The sequence below is a fragment of the Tachypleus tridentatus genome, chromosome 10, assembly GCF_004210375.1.
Source record: "Tachypleus tridentatus isolate NWPU-2018 chromosome 10, ASM421037v1, whole genome shotgun sequence".
Taxonomy (NCBI): domain Eukaryota; kingdom Metazoa; phylum Arthropoda; class Merostomata; order Xiphosura; family Limulidae; genus Tachypleus; species Tachypleus tridentatus.
The window spans coordinates 73,346,289-73,363,143 of record NC_134834.1 but is presented as its reverse complement, the minus strand read 5'-3'; the positions used below and the strand labels follow the sequence as shown (position 1 = coordinate 73,363,143).

At 30.4% G+C, this 16,855-nt stretch overlaps 1 protein-coding gene across 15 annotated transcripts in view; it reads left to right on the top strand.

Moving 5' to 3' along the window:
- LOC143229568 (PDZ and LIM domain protein 5-like) overlaps positions 1-16,855 on the top strand; it is a 66,840-nt gene that overhangs the window by 34,568 nt on the left and 15,417 nt on the right. For 5 of the 15 annotated variants that reach the window (XM_076462109.1, XM_076462098.1, XM_076462105.1 and 2 more), the window contains 8 exons: positions 1,232-1,334; positions 3,372-3,553; positions 3,935-4,119; positions 5,632-5,758; positions 7,938-8,023; positions 9,180-9,276; positions 10,593-10,631; positions 12,865-13,015. In XM_076462109.1, the coding sequence (XP_076318224.1) occupies positions 1,232-1,334; positions 3,372-3,553; positions 3,935-4,119; positions 5,632-5,758; positions 7,938-8,023; positions 9,180-9,276; positions 10,593-10,631; positions 12,865-13,015 (970 nt within the window). The remainder of the gene's footprint in view (positions 1-1,231; positions 1,335-3,371; positions 3,554-3,934; positions 4,120-5,631; positions 5,759-7,937; positions 8,024-9,179; positions 9,277-10,592; positions 10,632-12,864; positions 13,016-16,855) is intronic. The other 10 variants (XM_076462097.1, XM_076462102.1, XM_076462108.1 and 7 more) reach the window with 3 other exon arrangements.

The window sequence follows — 16,855 nt, the reverse complement described above, 5'->3', positions numbered from 1 at the left end:
GGTTTGGGGCTGCTTTGCTGCAGCAGGACCTGGACAGCTCACAATCCTAAAATCCACCATGAATTCTACTGTGTATCGGAGGGTGCTTGAGGATCATGTGAGACCATCTGTACGAAAATTAAAGCTGAAGCGGAACTAGACCCTGCAACACGACAATGACCCAAAACATGCCAGTAAGTTCACCAAGGACTGGCTGAAAACTAAGAAATGGAGAGTCCTGGAATGGCTGAGTCAAAGCCCAGATCTTAATCCCATTGAGATGCTGTTGGGTGACTTGAAATGGGCTGTACATGCAAGAAACCCCTCAAACATCTCACAGCTGAAAGAATTCTGCATTGAGGAGTGGGGCAAACTTTCTCAGACCGATGTCAGAAACTGGTAGATGGCTACAAGAAGCGTCTCACTGCAGTTATTTCGGCCAAAGGGGGTAACACTAGCTATTATGGGGTAGGGTGTCCTAACTTTTTTCTCAGTTTGAATATGCATTTTTGTAGAATTACATTTACAGAAGTTCTTGAAAAGTCTTTTTTTCAGTTTTAATTGTTTAATTATATTCCTATAATCTCTCAGTATTGTTAAAATTGAGATTAAATATCTATATATCCAAAAATGTTACACAAATACACAGGCTTTCATAGGGTGTCCTAACTTTTTCACATGACTGTAGGTGGGTAGAATATCATGAGGTAGTTAAAATTGGAGATTATTTAGAAACATTTAAAATACTCTTAAAACCACTATGGTAATGCCTCACTGATCCCTATTGACAACTAAATGAGCCAGAGTGAAAATACTTATAGTAATAATAAAGTATGGTTCAAACTAAAAGTGTGATATAATTAACTGGAATAAAAAATACAATAGGTCAAGTTTTTATCTCTCTTTCCATGCTTTGTTTTTTTTCTTCTATTATCCCACATTAATTTTATTTCTTGTTTTGTGTCTCATATCTTTCATCTTTATAGAAAAATTCCATTCCTTTCATTGTAGTTTTAATTATAATCTACTTTTTTATTTAATAACCTTTCATCTTTTGAAACTGGTGTTTTAATTATGAACTACTTTTGTTAACTTTTAACAGTATTTTTGTCTTTCTTATATTTAATTCTTATTTTTTTTTATTTAATATTTACTTATTTGGTACATAGTATATATCTAACACACTCGCTCAAATAAGTAATATGCTACCATGATTTTATCAAATTGATATTATGTATTGTTTATGAAACAGAGGAGGAATGAGGATTTGGAGACCTACAGTGACAGTTGGTGTAGACTCAACTAGTCCCGATGTCAAACCACTCACAAAGACATCTCTGGCTGCAACCAAACAGGTAGATTTTACTGTTAATTTTTCTGTTTACCAATTTGAGATGAGCCTGCAATTTTTCTTCATAGTAGTGAAACAAAGAAACTGCATTAAAAGAATGCTGTGTTATAAGAAGAATGACTCTGCAATATTGTTTATAAATAAAATTCTCTAACAATATCATACAGTTTTGTGCAAAAGCCTTAAGAAAAATATATCTTGTTACTCTTTCCATTTTATGGGACATATTCTTCCACACCATTATAGAACGTAAATTTCAGAGCTGTGGTAATGCCTCACTGATCCTTGTTGACAAGTGAATGAGCCAGAATTCTTTAGAATTCCTGTATATTTGTACCACATGTATGTCATAAGGGTTCTGCTTCAATTAATATACTGATCAAATAACTGTCACTGTACCCCATGCAATATATTAATTATATATATAAAGAAGCTAGCAAAGAGCTAGTATATGATACCACTATATACTAGAAGAAATAAATTAAATAGCACTCCACAAATAAGCATTGATAAAATATTTGTAAAATGGATGGAATAATGGATCAGAGCAACTACCATCAGATACTGATCTGTCATAGTATATCCAGTGTTTTGTATATTATTGGTGAATGATTCTACTACCAATAGATTATGATCCCAAACACTCATCCAACCTACACAGAAATTACTTATCTAAGAAAGAAAATGCTGGAGCCATTTAAAGGATGCAATGGCCCCAACAGAGCCTTAATCTCAACCCAGTTGGGCAGATATGAGATTTGATAGATCAGAAACTTGACAAATCAAGTTATTTCCAAAGAAACTATTGGAATTTATTGGAGACATTTGGAGTAAAATCCCAAAAGATACTTTGACATATGTTGCATCAATGGCTGAAATATTGTCTTCAGTTATTACACGCAAAATATTAACTGTTTGTTGAACTTAAACACTTCTGCTGAGTTTCTGTTGTACTAAATGTGAAGATTTATAAAGTTTTGAACTGTGATTTATCATTTATTGTTTTTTGTTTGTTTTAAATCCTGTAGCCTGAAATTTTGGTTTTGAATTTGTCCTAACAAAATAACTATAATCATTATAATACTATATAATAACCAAAAAATGTCTTGCAGTATTTAAATTCTATTTGTCTTCAGATTTCTCTTCCAAAGTCCTTGTAATTATCCCATTACTATCTTGGACTCAGTTAGTGATGGATAAAAATAGTATTTTAAATATGCCTTTGCCAAGGAAATGGCAAGAAAATTGACATCTAGACCCAAATACAATTTTAAACACTTTCATTAGATTCAGTAAAGTCACAGTACTTAACAAATTTATGCATTTTGTGTCACTGCAATGTGTTTGGTAAGTTGCATTCAAACATTATTAGAACTAATAAGTTCTGATTGTAACAAAAGGCTCCCTAAAGCAGTGACTTGTAACAGACAAGACAATAGATCTGAAATACTATTTTCACACATCTACCTCTGTTTCACAATCTACAAAGAACAAAAGAAGAAATTTTGAAAACAAAATCCTGGAGTAAAATGTAACTAACTTTTGTAAAACCTCAAAGCTTTTATCTTGTTAGTCCAACTTCTACATAGCTTAGTATTTTTTTATGAACAAAATTACTTAATAGTTGTATAAAGTATATAAAGCTAATTTTACATATATATTTTTAAATGCATCCAACCAGAATTACTTAACTGTTTTTTTCTAACCAGAATTATTATAGTGCTATCATTATAAACATTTATATAATAATACTGTTCTCTTTACAATGCAAGTTAAGTGACACCTCTTTCAATGAACAGAATTACTTAGCAGTGTAGTACAAAAATTTACTAAACTGTATTGTTATTAAATATAATTGCAAAATAAGCAGAATCACTTAATGTTTTTTTTAATATTTCCTGAGGGCATGTTTATAAATACTGTACTATTTATACATCTCATGAACCTACTGATCTTCATGGTATTTTTTGGAATATTTATTGCATTGAATTTTTTATAATTATAAATAATTTCTTTTAATTGTGCTAAACATTTCATATAGGAGTCTTTGAATATTGGAAGCAAACACAATGTAAGTGCTAAACCTTTCATTACTGGAGAGGATGGACAGATGAAAACAATTGTCCACAATCAGTACAATTCTCCAGCCAACATCTATTCCATGAACAATATTGCTGAGACACTTTCAGCACAGACTGAAGTCTTGACAACTGGGGCCAAGGGGTAAAAAAAAATTTGTTACATTAAATTGTTTTACAATACAGTTTTAATCTTTCAGTTTTATTCATTTCCTCCTTTTTGTCATGATGGACAAAGGGAATTTAGTTTTTTTTAATGTTAAGATTAAAACATATTTTTATTTCTGGATATTCGCCAATTAGGTAAAGTACAAAGTGGCATGCTGAGTATGTATTTCGTATGAACTCTTGGATTTTGAAAGATCTGTGATAAACTTCCAATTAGAAAAATTCATGGTGAAATGTATTTGATTATTTGCAAATATTTCTAATCTTGTCATTTTAATTATATAATAACAGTAGTTTCAATGCTAATGATAACTACACAATATGAGCTTTTTGTATCTTCCTTTTTTCTTTTTAATAGGATCAATTTTATGAAGGAGCAACAGCCTGTGAATAAGGATTCTGCTGTGTACAGAATGGTGCATGAAGAGGAAGTCCCAGCTGCTACAGGTGAAGATGATGAAATGAGCTTTCAGGGCGTATCCAATCCTAATACACAGTCCCAAGCTTTTCGTAAACTTCAAATGGCTTTAGATAGGGGGGAAGGTAAGCCTCTGAATCAGAGGGAATGATTACAAGAGAGTTTTAAAAAAATTCTCATTTGTTTTCATTTGCAATATTTCAAAATTTTTGATTTTTTAATTTCATTGAAATTTTAAAATTGAATTATGAAAAATGAGTGATGTTTAGTTTTCTAAAATTCTCTCAATTCTTCATGTAAAAATGACATTTTTTATCTGGTTTCAGCTATACTTATGTTGAATATTTTACAAGGTATAGCATGTCTCCAGATTTTTTAAAATTTGAAAAATTCTTCATAAAATGTATGCCTTAATCTTTTAACTTTTTTGCCACAAAATTTTCATTATATAAAATTGATACATTGAGAAGTATTATCAGTGTACAGGGGTAATTCTGGCTAATGTGAGATCCTCAGATAGTATTAGAATTCTTCAGTTTATTTGTATTTGGCACTTCTTTCCCTCTGATTCAACTATTAGATGGCTAACAATCTCTTTATGGGAGTAATTTCCACTCTTGTACTTTTCATTCAGTAAGTCCATTAATTTCTGCTAACTAATATCTCTGCTTGCTTTTCTCCTGTAGTTGTAGGTGTAAGTCTGACTTAGTCGGGTAAGTTCTGATTTATTTATTGTATTAACCCTGCCTGGTTTTTAACACCATAGTGTTTTTTTTTTTTTTCTGTTATCATTATTATTGTCTGTTGTTTCTTCTCTGAATATAAGTATTTTCTTTATTTTTTAATGTTTTAGTTATGTAACCTCAAAATAAATCATTTTTAGTTAATAAATATATTTCTACTTTAAGCAATATAAAGTATTTCTAAAATCTTTTACAATATATTTTTTGTTTTTCTTATAATTTTTTATATGAAGCTTAATTAAATGACAGCCCCTCGCTAGCCTGGCTGATGTAAGATGATAATACTTACACCTCAGTCCTAAGCTAGCTGTATGTTGTTTTTTTTGTGCATGTACATTTAACTTTATATAAGGCTAAATCTGTGTTATGGTAAGAAGCCCTGTTCTCTGTTTTTTATTATAATTTAAAGATAATAATAATTGTTATTGTTTGTATTAATATACAGATAAGTAATGGTTTAAGACTGTTTTTGATTTTCTGAAATATTTTTTTTTAGTTTGAGTTAAATTCTGTTTGACTTCATTGATGGTTTTCATAACTATTCTTATAATCTTCAAACAATATATTACATGTTTGTGTAACACTTGAGTATCTTTACAAATATTTTAAATGCATTAGGGATGCTAATTTTCTCTTCATGTCATACTGTGCAGATTACAATTTTTGTTACACAAATAAATTACGTTTAATAATAGATGAAAGTGATTGTAGTAGGTGCTACAGTATTAGAGGCTTGTACTCTAATAAAGAATTTGCTCTAGTATCTTTTTATTTTTACAATAATTTTTCTTTGGCATTTAAAGTAGGTTTTTACTTTTCAAAATAGTTATTTCAGTTTTTGTATTTAGTTAATTTTGACACGAAATAACTGTTAATTTGTTCATTTTTATGTAGAATCTCCCACTCCTGCAAGTGGAACAGTAAAACATGTGGAAGTTCCTAAACCAAAACCCCAATCTGAAAAACCTGTAGAACCCTCAGCCAGTCAGAATCTTTGTACTGAATGTGGTCGTCTAATTGTGTAAGACTTCCCACTATTTACATCATGTATTATATTTGTGATTGTGAACCATGTAACTGATTTAGATAAGGGCTCAAATATGAGTTTTACTGAAGTATGTATAGTATTATGGGATTAAGTTTGTCAAGATTATTCAGAGTTAAATCAATGATGCAAGTCTTTACTTTTTACTCATTTATTAGTCAGATTATAAGTGGAAAATTAAACCAAATTTGTTTATTTCTTTGCTTTGGGATAATTTCCATTGTAGAGTGATGACATTTATCCAGTAGTTGAGTTTCTAGAACTTTAAAGTGCTTCATCTGGTGTTACTTACTCGTACATTCAAGAAATTTTATCTTAAGACACTGTTAAGCTAGTAATTATTTTTTGAAAAATTATATGATTATTTTGTCCAAGTAACTAAATTAATTTTGAAAAATAAAAATAACTTGTAATTAATTACATCATATTTATCATTACTTTATATGAAACCAACGTTTACAAAAACCTCTTTATATTTTTGCTTTAAAGATTAGTTTAAAAATAAGCATATCATTGATTTTATTTGACGTTTTTATCAAATAACGTGTTTTTTGTAGTAAAACACTTGAATTTATACTTCAAATTGACAAGAACATTATTTGGGCTTAAGCAGTATATTATAAAATGCAAAATATATTGAATTATAATTTTTGTGTTTATATTGTTCTGTGTTATTCTGTATACAAAACATTTGGTTAAAGTTTTTAAGCAGTGATAAATAATCAGACTTAACAGATTGAATGTTATGTTGAACTTCAACGTATAAAAAATAGAGATAATACTTTATTCATCTTAAACAAAATAAGTCTAGAAAGAGATGGTGTTCTGCTGACCCTGAACAGGATATTACTTAAGGTGATGTTCCATTCATTCTAAACAAAAAAAATCAATTTAGTTCAGGTAATACTTACTTAACCCTGAATAAAATCAAGTTACAGTGCAAATAGCATTTGACGCAGTATACCTATTGCTACATTTATGCTGAAAAGAACCAAGTTAAGTAGAAATTATGATTTCTTTTTCATCATGATTAGAGACAGAATAATAGAAACCTTTGTCTGCTTGTCCTGAACAGAGAGGTTATCCCCTTTTCTCACCATCAAAGAAATTGGGTAAAATGAATGTACTACTACACACGTTTCTGGAGAAAGTCAAATGTAATATAATGTATACATTTTATGTAAATCAGTCTATTTAGACTAAACATATTCATATGTGACCATAATTAGGCAAAGTGATATGTGGTAAACTACTTTCCTGAAAAAGTTAGTCTGAATAAAGATGATTGCTCTGTTCAGTCTGAATAGAATTGGGCTGAGTGAACTTACTCTCTTTACACATTGAACATAATTAGAAAATTTGAATGTTTCCTTGCATGGAATTGTATGTAGCGGATAAGTTATTCTCCTAAGCAGAATCTATTCAAGTGATTTTAGTACTGTTCTTATTCTGAAAAGAATTGGAATAATTATAAGTAATATCTTGCTCACCCTAAAGAGAACTGGCCTAAGTAAGAATGGTGCACTATTAATTCAGTACAGGGAGAGCTAAGGAAAATTATAATCTGTTCATTTGACAAGATCAATTTAATTAAAGATATTCACCCTGAACAAAAGAAATCTAAGGTGGGGAGTGTACTCTTATTACTTTAGACAGAATCAAACTAAATGGCAATAATGCTTTGTTTACTATAAAAAGAACTTGACAATATCGAAATGTTTTGTTTATTCTAAAGGTAATCATGCTCTCACTTGAGCTGTTGCTGTATTTATTCTTAACAGAGTTAAACCAGCTACAGTTGATCGTGTTAATCATGAATAAAATCAAACTAAGTAAATGGAATTGGACTAAGTGGAAGTTGTACATTGTTTATTCAGTTTTTGTTCTCATTGCAGATGCTACAAACTTTTGTAAAATTATCTAAATTGTAAGCAATACAGCGAATCAGAAGTAGTATGGCATGTCATCTGCAGTTACCTCAAATTTACTGAGATTCTTGTTTTGTTTTACACGTAATTTATTGTTAAAGCAATCCATAAACTATATATTCACTTTAATTTTTATTTAACTTGCTTGTATTGTTTACTTTTTTTATATACTTGATGTGCTGGAAGCATACTTATTATATCCTAAATGTAGTGTTACGCTATTTCAGTGGAGTGTTTGTGAGAGTAAAGGACAAGAACCTTCATGCAGAGTGTTTCAATTGCAGCACATGTGGTAATTCACTGAAAAATGCTGGTAACTATTAAGTTGTATTATATGAATTTTCTTAATGAACATGTAACCTTCCTGAACATGAAATTAATATACTTGTAAAACTTATAATTAAGATTTTTATGACCATTCAGTTTTTTATGTTGTTAGACTCATTCCTTGTAATGGACGTTTCCTTCAATAAGGTATTCATATTTTAAATGCTAAATAAATCTTGTAATTTAAAAAACTTGCATGTGAAGAACTAAAAGATATTTTGAAATAGTACTTCTATCAGACCACTGATCTGAATGGGAAACTACAGAAGTTTAATGAACCTAAATGTAACTTCTATCTCATGTGACTTGGAAACTGTAGTACATGGTTTTAAAATGTATCTCATGTGTAATGTCTAGTTTTGTGAAAACTCAAAATGTAAGTCTACTTATTCAAAGCTTGAAGGTACATCTGATAACAATCAGAAGTTGGACTTTTAGAAATATCTTATATTTAACAGTGTACTTTTATATTATACTTTAGGTTCTTGGGCTTTTCCTTCTAAACATAGTACTTTTAAGTCCCTAATGTTGAATAATTATTAAGTATGTTTTTTAAAGTTTTGTAAAGGTTAATGAAACTGTATTCTTCAGTAGGGAATTATTAAGTAGCAGCTGAAATGTTGATTGATTTTCAAAGGTTCACAATCCACAGTAGAATAAATGGGAGCAAATTTTGCAATGTTATTGTTGCTCAAGGTGTACAAGTTGGATGTGTGGTAAAGCTTAAGATTTTAGAGCTGGCTAGAATCCATGCAATACCACAGTATAATTCTGTGTACTTTAAGCTGTGAATGCATCATAAGAGTAACAGTCAATCTTTAGCCATGGACAGTTGAGTGTTGCTACATAGTTGTCTTCCTTCTGATCAAAATTAGGAATGTTGGCAGAAAGCCTTAGATGTTTTGCTATGAAAACAAAATACAAATTGTTGCTCAATGACTATGATTTGTTTTCATTTCGAGATTTAGTTAAGTTCCAGACAACCAGACAGTTTTTGGCAACAAACTTTGTCTAGAACAGACATAGTTTTGCATATGTGTGTATCATTAGAATAATAATTTATTTAGTGAACTGAATTAAACAATTTTTTTTTTCATAAAATTTATGAGCATCATTTAAAGTACTATATAATTTCTCTTCAGGATATTTTAACATCAATGACAAACTGTATTGTGAAATCCATGCTAAACAAGCAGCCAAGATCATAGCCCCAAATCTCGAGACATTACCAGTAGCACCGTAAGTTTCTTCTCCTTTTTGGTGTAAAAGAAGACATTGAACCTATACCTGTGGTAAAATTACTAAGTAACTATTTTTTAGCTATTTATGTTGGTTCCCTGTTCTTTTTTTCTTGTTGATTCTTCTTGGTAGTTTTGTGAAGTATATTCCTTAAAGTTCCCATCCAAATGTTAGGCCACAAATGTTTTGTTTATTTATTTTTATTGTATCCTGTATATATCAGTTCTGTACTTACGTTTTCATGTAAGATTGTACAAGAACTATAGTATATTTAACTTTTCTTTTACATCTACTTGTTATGCTTTAAATTATTTTAAATCTTAGTATTTGATTCTGTGTTTTAATATCAACTCGTATCATTTCATTGTGCTAAAATATGCAAAATTGTTAGTATGTTACTTTACTTTCATATGTATTTAAACATATAAATATTCATATGAACACTGGCTAAAAACTTAACAATAATTGCAGTACATTTTATTTATTCATATGTCTGTTTTTTTCCATGTGAAAAAAGTTGTTTCAATAATAAACATTTTGAATTTTATTATGAAAACAATTCAAAATATATTATTTTTAATATGTAAATATAACCAATTAATAAACAATTCTGCATCATACATGTATATGATTGTAGTAAGCGTTTGTCATGTTTCTGAAGAATTTGATACAGATAGGATGTAGTCATTTTTAATGACTATCTTCTCAGGAAATATTGAAAGGAAGAATAGAAAAAGCATCTTTATAAGCAAATATTATCCCCAAAATTATGGTTTCTTAGGCAGTTGTAATCCATAATAACTATTTGTCTCAACAGTTATTTTCAGAAAATGAAGTTGTAACTATTGCATATTAATAGATTCTTAAAATATATAAATAAGCAGTTTACTGTTTTTCAAAAATTGAAGGGGAGAAGGCTTGTAGTTTGAGGTGAAACAATAACTGAGTTCTGATTCAAAGTTTTGGTCAGTTTAGCAACTGCTGGGCCCTTGGATTTGTAGTTAATAATATAAGCTAAGGATGAGAAGCAGTTATGGGTCTAAGAAAGATGCCGATGATTGCTACTTAACTCAGTAGAACTACTATTAACTATCAAATTGCAAATTTGTTCACGTTTTTAATAACAATAAAGGTGTGATGCTGTGTTTGTACATTCAGTAATTCACTATTTGTTAAAAGCATTTTGGTCATAACACACTTTACTGATGAAGATTCATTCAGAAATGTTTTATTTGACATCATAATTAGATGGATAAATATGAATATTTTTTTGCCATAACTAATATTGCTTGTTTTATCGTCGTTTTTACTGGAAGTGGTCCAGAACCAATTGCCAGCATTATGGAGGAATCAAGGTTAGTGTAAGGAGCCTGGAATCCCAGTTTGAAAATAATCCCATATTTCAGTCAAGTTCATTTAGAACATTGAATGTACTTTTCTAGTAGAACAAACCTTTTGTTGTTGTTGAAAATAGAATGATTTCAGAGCTACCAGCATCCTGCAGTGTAAGACTCCTTTTCCATACAAGCATGATATTCCTGTATTTTTGTGTCTAATGTTCTCCTCAAACTACAAAACTGCAGAATTTTTGCCTCAAAAAAGACAGTTACAATTTTTCTGAGCTCATGTTACCATATAAAAACAAAAAATTTGTAAAGTGCATGGTACTTTGATAATTATACATTTAGCTAGCAACTTTATGAATACAAGTTGTTGACTTCATTGTAACTCTAAGTTCCCATATTCTTAAAACTATTTATATAATCGTAACTGAAATAAAAATATTTGCATATGCCACAGATCAAAAATATTGTTATATAAGAACCTTCCAGTAGTGTGTTTTTTAATTTATAGAAATAAAATATTGAAGCATCTTCCACAAAATATTCCACTTGCTTTAGAATAAGTAACAGTCATTGGTTTGGAAGCAGACATAGTAGTGTGTGGACTAATTACTTGAATGTTTATTTAAGTTTTGTAATTATTGATAGTTTTTAACCGTCATTAATAATTGATTGGCTAAGTAAATGTGTTATGACACATACCTATCAGAAGATATATTGTGTTATAAAGTTTGAATATGGAAACTTTAATTTGTTATAGCTATATCTTAAAAGTATTGTTTATTTACTATAATAAACAGAACACATTAATGTGAGTCAAAAACAACTAATTATATTTCTCTATGAAGAGTTACTTCTCATTTATGAACTTGGATTTTTTTTTGTAGTATTTCTTCATTAAACTTTTATGAAGCAACAGTATGAGCTATAAAAGAACAAGAAATGCAAATTTTTGTAGTTTTATGAAAGAGGGATAAATGTTTCCATATTGTTTCTTTTAACTTCTTTAAGTATTCACAATATTCATTAGAATACAGTATTAAGTATTAGGTGATATCCGTTCTCTAAAGTTTCAAAATATAACTGTCTTTCATGTATTTTAATACCCCTCCATGCGCACGACGCACACACACACATTTTGTATACTTCAGCATTATTTATTGTAAGTACTATTGTAACAGTGTATTACTGTTGTTCAGCATGTTTTCTTGTATTATTTCCTAAAAAGTAACAATGCAAACGTCAGACCATTGAGTGATAAACAATGTATTTTATTTCTTAGACTTTAACTTTGATGACTTAGCTTAACTAATGTTCACTTAAGTTCAAACTAGACATTAACATAAATTTCACTTATTTGCCATTTTTCCATATATATAATATTTCATTGAAATACAAACTCCATATTCATAAAGCTGCAGTAAAAGATAAACTAACTAATTTATTAATTCAGTAGTAAATCTGCTACTGTAAAAGACTCAATATGAATTAGTAATCAACTGTCTCACATTTTGTACTGTCCTGATCCTTTCCTTCGAAATTCTTTTAGCCAGTATGGATATACAAATATTTGGAATGTAATAAAACACACACCAAAGGCTACCTATTATTCTCCTCATGAAGTAGTTGTTAATTAATTGTTAATAATACAAAAGCATAGATTATTGTAAAGAAAGTTGGAGACCCAGAATAAAGCATGTTCCACCTTCTTTTTCAGTGTAAACTCGTATTTAGATATTAGATAATGAAATGTTTTTTATTAAATGTGATGTTTACATTGGACTGTAAGTTATAAATATTAAGAACCTGTGTAAAGCAGTGTTCATTGCATTTTTGAATTTCCTAAATAACTGTGGATTACTTCACTTTGTGAATGTCTACTTTGGATTGTTATCAGTGAATTCACATTGAAATATTTCAAATAATTTTGAAAAATTTTAATAAACCTGAAGAGTCACTTTTACTGACATTGCTAGTTTAAACTTGATGGAATTAATTAATTAGACTTCACCTTAGAAATTGATTTTTTATTATTAGTACTTATTCTTTAGAAATAATAAATAGCATATATGGTGCTGGTGTTTGCTTGCTAATCTTATTTTTATACTTTTTTTTAAAACTGTTAGGAGTATCTATTTCTGACAGTTCTAACACTGAATTTGGAATTTACTTTGTTGTACTTCAAAAATTTAAACTTTAATTATTTGGTGGGATTCAATTTCAGTATAATAATTTTTTATTTTAGTGGATTTTCTATTCCCTCTGATGCTCCTGTTGTTGGAGTTGGCCACACCCCTCCTTCTGCTCCTGAAGTAACTTCCAAACCAGTTTTGACTACACCTCTGGCACCTACTACTCCCACAAGTTATAGCAATGTATCTCCCATACCGTTCCATGTAGGTTTTTTTACTCTTGTAGTCTATAGAAATAATTTAGTTTCAAATTGTGTAATATAGTAATCATATTTGAAAGTACAAGGTAGTTTTAAAACATCCTGCAGAAACATTAGTCCAAATGTAAAAGTACTTCATTAAAGTTAAAAACTGCAACAAAGTTACATTTTCTAGTGTTTGGCATTGCGTTTATCCATCGTGATTAATGCTGACAAGGTTAAATTGAAGTATATATTTTGCTTTAAAGCTAACCTAAAGCTAAAGATAAAATACTGTTTTTACATGTAATTGAGTTTTGAAGATATTAAGATCAGATTGTGCTGTTTCTTTATTTTGATACATAAATTGTAACAATGATTTGGATGAAGAGTAAATAAGTGACATCATATGACTGTAGTTCACAACTATAAATTTATATTAGTAGAGTAAAATGCATGTTTTCTATTCTACTGCTGACTTTCCTGTGTTCATAATTCTAACAAAAGTTCAGTTAATTAATTTGTAATTTAATGTTAACAAATAAGTCAATAACTCTTGTACTTTAATATTTTTTTTATGTTTGAACAAATTTTGATTCTATGAACTTGCAACTACCCTATATGGCAGAACACGTTGGCTAAAAAGCCTTGGTTCAAATACGGGTACACGTGGGGGTTGTCAGCCATAAAAACTCGATATTAGAGAGGAAATATATATTTTCTCAGTTAAAAAGGGATTCAATCATGAGAAAACCTGAACTCTCAGTTGAAATTTTATTTTTTCATATTTCTATTTATGCTAATTTATGATAGTAATTCTTTGCAGTTAGTTTAGCCAGTCAGTACTTTAGTGTTAGTTTATGTTTGAAGGACCTACATCATGGTTAACATAAAGCTGCAAAGTTATGTATTAGAATTTGTTAACTACTTCAGTTGGTTTATGATACGTCTCTTTTATTTTAAGGATGCCCTACATTTGGTGTAGTTTTTTATTAGTTAAACAAATTTTTATATTCATTTAGTCTAAAAGAGAGTGTGGTTAAGGTTGTTCAACTTTCCACGTGGAATTAGTATTGTTTCACTTGACTTGGTGGCTTTAGTAATTAATGCATCTCGGAACACCTGGTATGGGTATTAAAATTTTTATTCATGAGCAGAAAACTATGTTTAGACCTTTCTAGGTTATCTTCAGATTAGCCAAAAGATGACCTAGAAAGGTCGAAACATCGTTCTCTGCTTATCTATAAAAATGTTATTGCCCATACCAACTATTCTGAGATATATTTTCAAGTGGGTTTCTCGTCATCAAGAATATATGTAATAATTCATTCATTCTTATCAGTTGAATTTGAGCTCACAAACTTCAAAAGTATACCTTCCAGTTTTGGACAGTTCTCTCAACTAACCATTACACAAAAATCTGACTTGAAATTTGTTTCTTGGTCAGCATGATCTCTCCTGTTGTTCAGAGAGAGAGAGAGATACCTACTGCTCACCTAATATTGTGATGATCAGTTTAAACATTGATACTAGCCATCACATATGCTTCAATGCACTTAGTGAAATAATCATTTACTATCAGGGTGTAATTATTGCCTGCAATGGTTTTTGGAGTGTCTGGTAATATCCAGGGCTATTTTCTGTAATGGAGAACCTACAATTCATTGATGTAATTGTCTTTGCTGTAGACAGTTCTTTCTGTGAGTTGTACAGGCACTGCAGCACATATACTATTACTACATATTTGCAGAAATGCACCATTTAAAACCATTTCTGTAGGTTGGCTGTAATGTTGAGACACTTCTATGATGCTTTTCAATGTACGTATCATATAACATTAAGAGAATCTTAGATTTCTGAGATTTGGGACCACTAACTTTATATTTGAGTTATAATAATGATAAAGTACATTCTCTCATAACTAACTGATCAAACAATTACAAGAGATTATAGAATTTAACAGTACATAAACTGGTCTTTAATGGCTGCATCTACATACAATTAGTTCTAAAGCTCTATCTGGGTCCTTTAACTATTTTTATACCATGTATATGTAAAAATGGCTGGTTTGGGTTGAGAAAATTTTTATGTTGAGGAGAGAACAATGTTTTGACCTTCTTCAGTCATCGTCAGATTCACAAAGATGATTATTCTTTAATATCCATTTCTCAGTAGAATCTTCACTATTGACATGACATATCCTCGCAGTTGAGACTTAGAATGTCACAGTAGCACAATGTTCAGGTTTTGGCTACTCCACAAAATAGAGTTTTTCTGCCAGGAATAACATTCATCTGTATTTCCATGCTGCAGGTGTGATCAGTGTTCGTATGATGAAGTTGTACTCCTGTACTGTTGGGATTCAACATGTGATCTTGCCTTCCAGTTCTCTGTAATTCATCATCAACTTTGCTGATATATAATCTACTCTCACAGTAATTTGGTGCCATACAGATATGGCAAAAGTACTTGATAAGTTCTACAGGTGTAAGTATTTCTGCTCTTTCTTCATTGCACTCTAAATGCACATTAGTGCTCAACTTGCATATGATATATACACAGCCTTATGTGCTTGTTTCTTGACTCTTTTGATCCTAGTTGTCACTAGCACCTGTATACATGATGAACTGAACATTTTGTTTTGGTTAAACTGACACATGAGAAAACATTTCACTGTCTTTGTGATGGTGAGAAACCCACTTTAAATAAAAATATATTCTAATGGCAGTTGGTATGGCTATTAAAACTAATGTTTTAATACCCATACCAGCTGTCTTTTAGAATATATTTTTCTGACTTATTTCAGACCTGCTTGTTGCCGATATTGAAATATCATATCCAGATTTTTGTTTTAAGGTGTGTGCCCAAACTCTAAAATTCATCAACATACATAAGACACTTCCCACTGCAAACAGCATACTATGAGCTCTATAAATTGTTCAAAAGTATGTGGCTAATTACAGAGACTGAAATGCATCAAAAATGCTCCTATAAGATTCCTTGAAATCTGAAAGTAGTTTTTTGTCATACAGCTGAACCAAAAAATAGCCAAAGGCAAGATGTGGGAAACTAGACTAGTAGGATATTATCAGTGCATCAAATCATCTGTTTACATTTAGAAAAGGAATGAATCAATAGACATTAGTGCATTAATCAATCTGAAGTTCACACAGAAGTGCAAAATACCTCCTTTCCAAAGACCACTCAAAGTACTTTTAATGATCCTGTTCTTCAACATCCAATTTGCCTTAGTTATGACTATATCCTTGTACCATGAATGACCAAACTGTCCATCACTGTGGCAGCTATCTCTTATTTTATGAAGTCTATAGTTCAGGGCATTTCTCCATCGACATTACCAGCACCTGTGGAGTAGCAATCTTAAGTTATTACTGCCACTTGGTTGAGAGCCATTCAGGCTGAAAAGAGTCACTGCATGGTTTCTCTACAAATGACCATCTTTTGCAGTCTCCAGTAATGTGGGGTCATCATAATTGGGTGCTAATTCTCAGGTGCAGTGACTACATCTACTGTTGTATGCTTCTGCTTTGATAACTTAATTGGAGTTGCTGCCTTGACTCTAGTTATCACTGACACATCTTCAACTAGAAAAACATCATCTCTAAAACTGAGACTTTGTCATGTGAACTTGAAAAGGACTCATTTTGCAATGTTATTGGTTATCAAAATATATTCTTCACTCCCTACTGGGGTGTTCTTCACAGTAAAAACAACAGAACTTAATGCTTAAAAACTGTCTGATACATTGGTGTATTTTATGCTGCCATGAAACACTGATGTTGCCTTGCAATAACAGCATTCATGCTGCAGAGTTTGCCAGGTTTTATGTAAAAATGGACTTTTT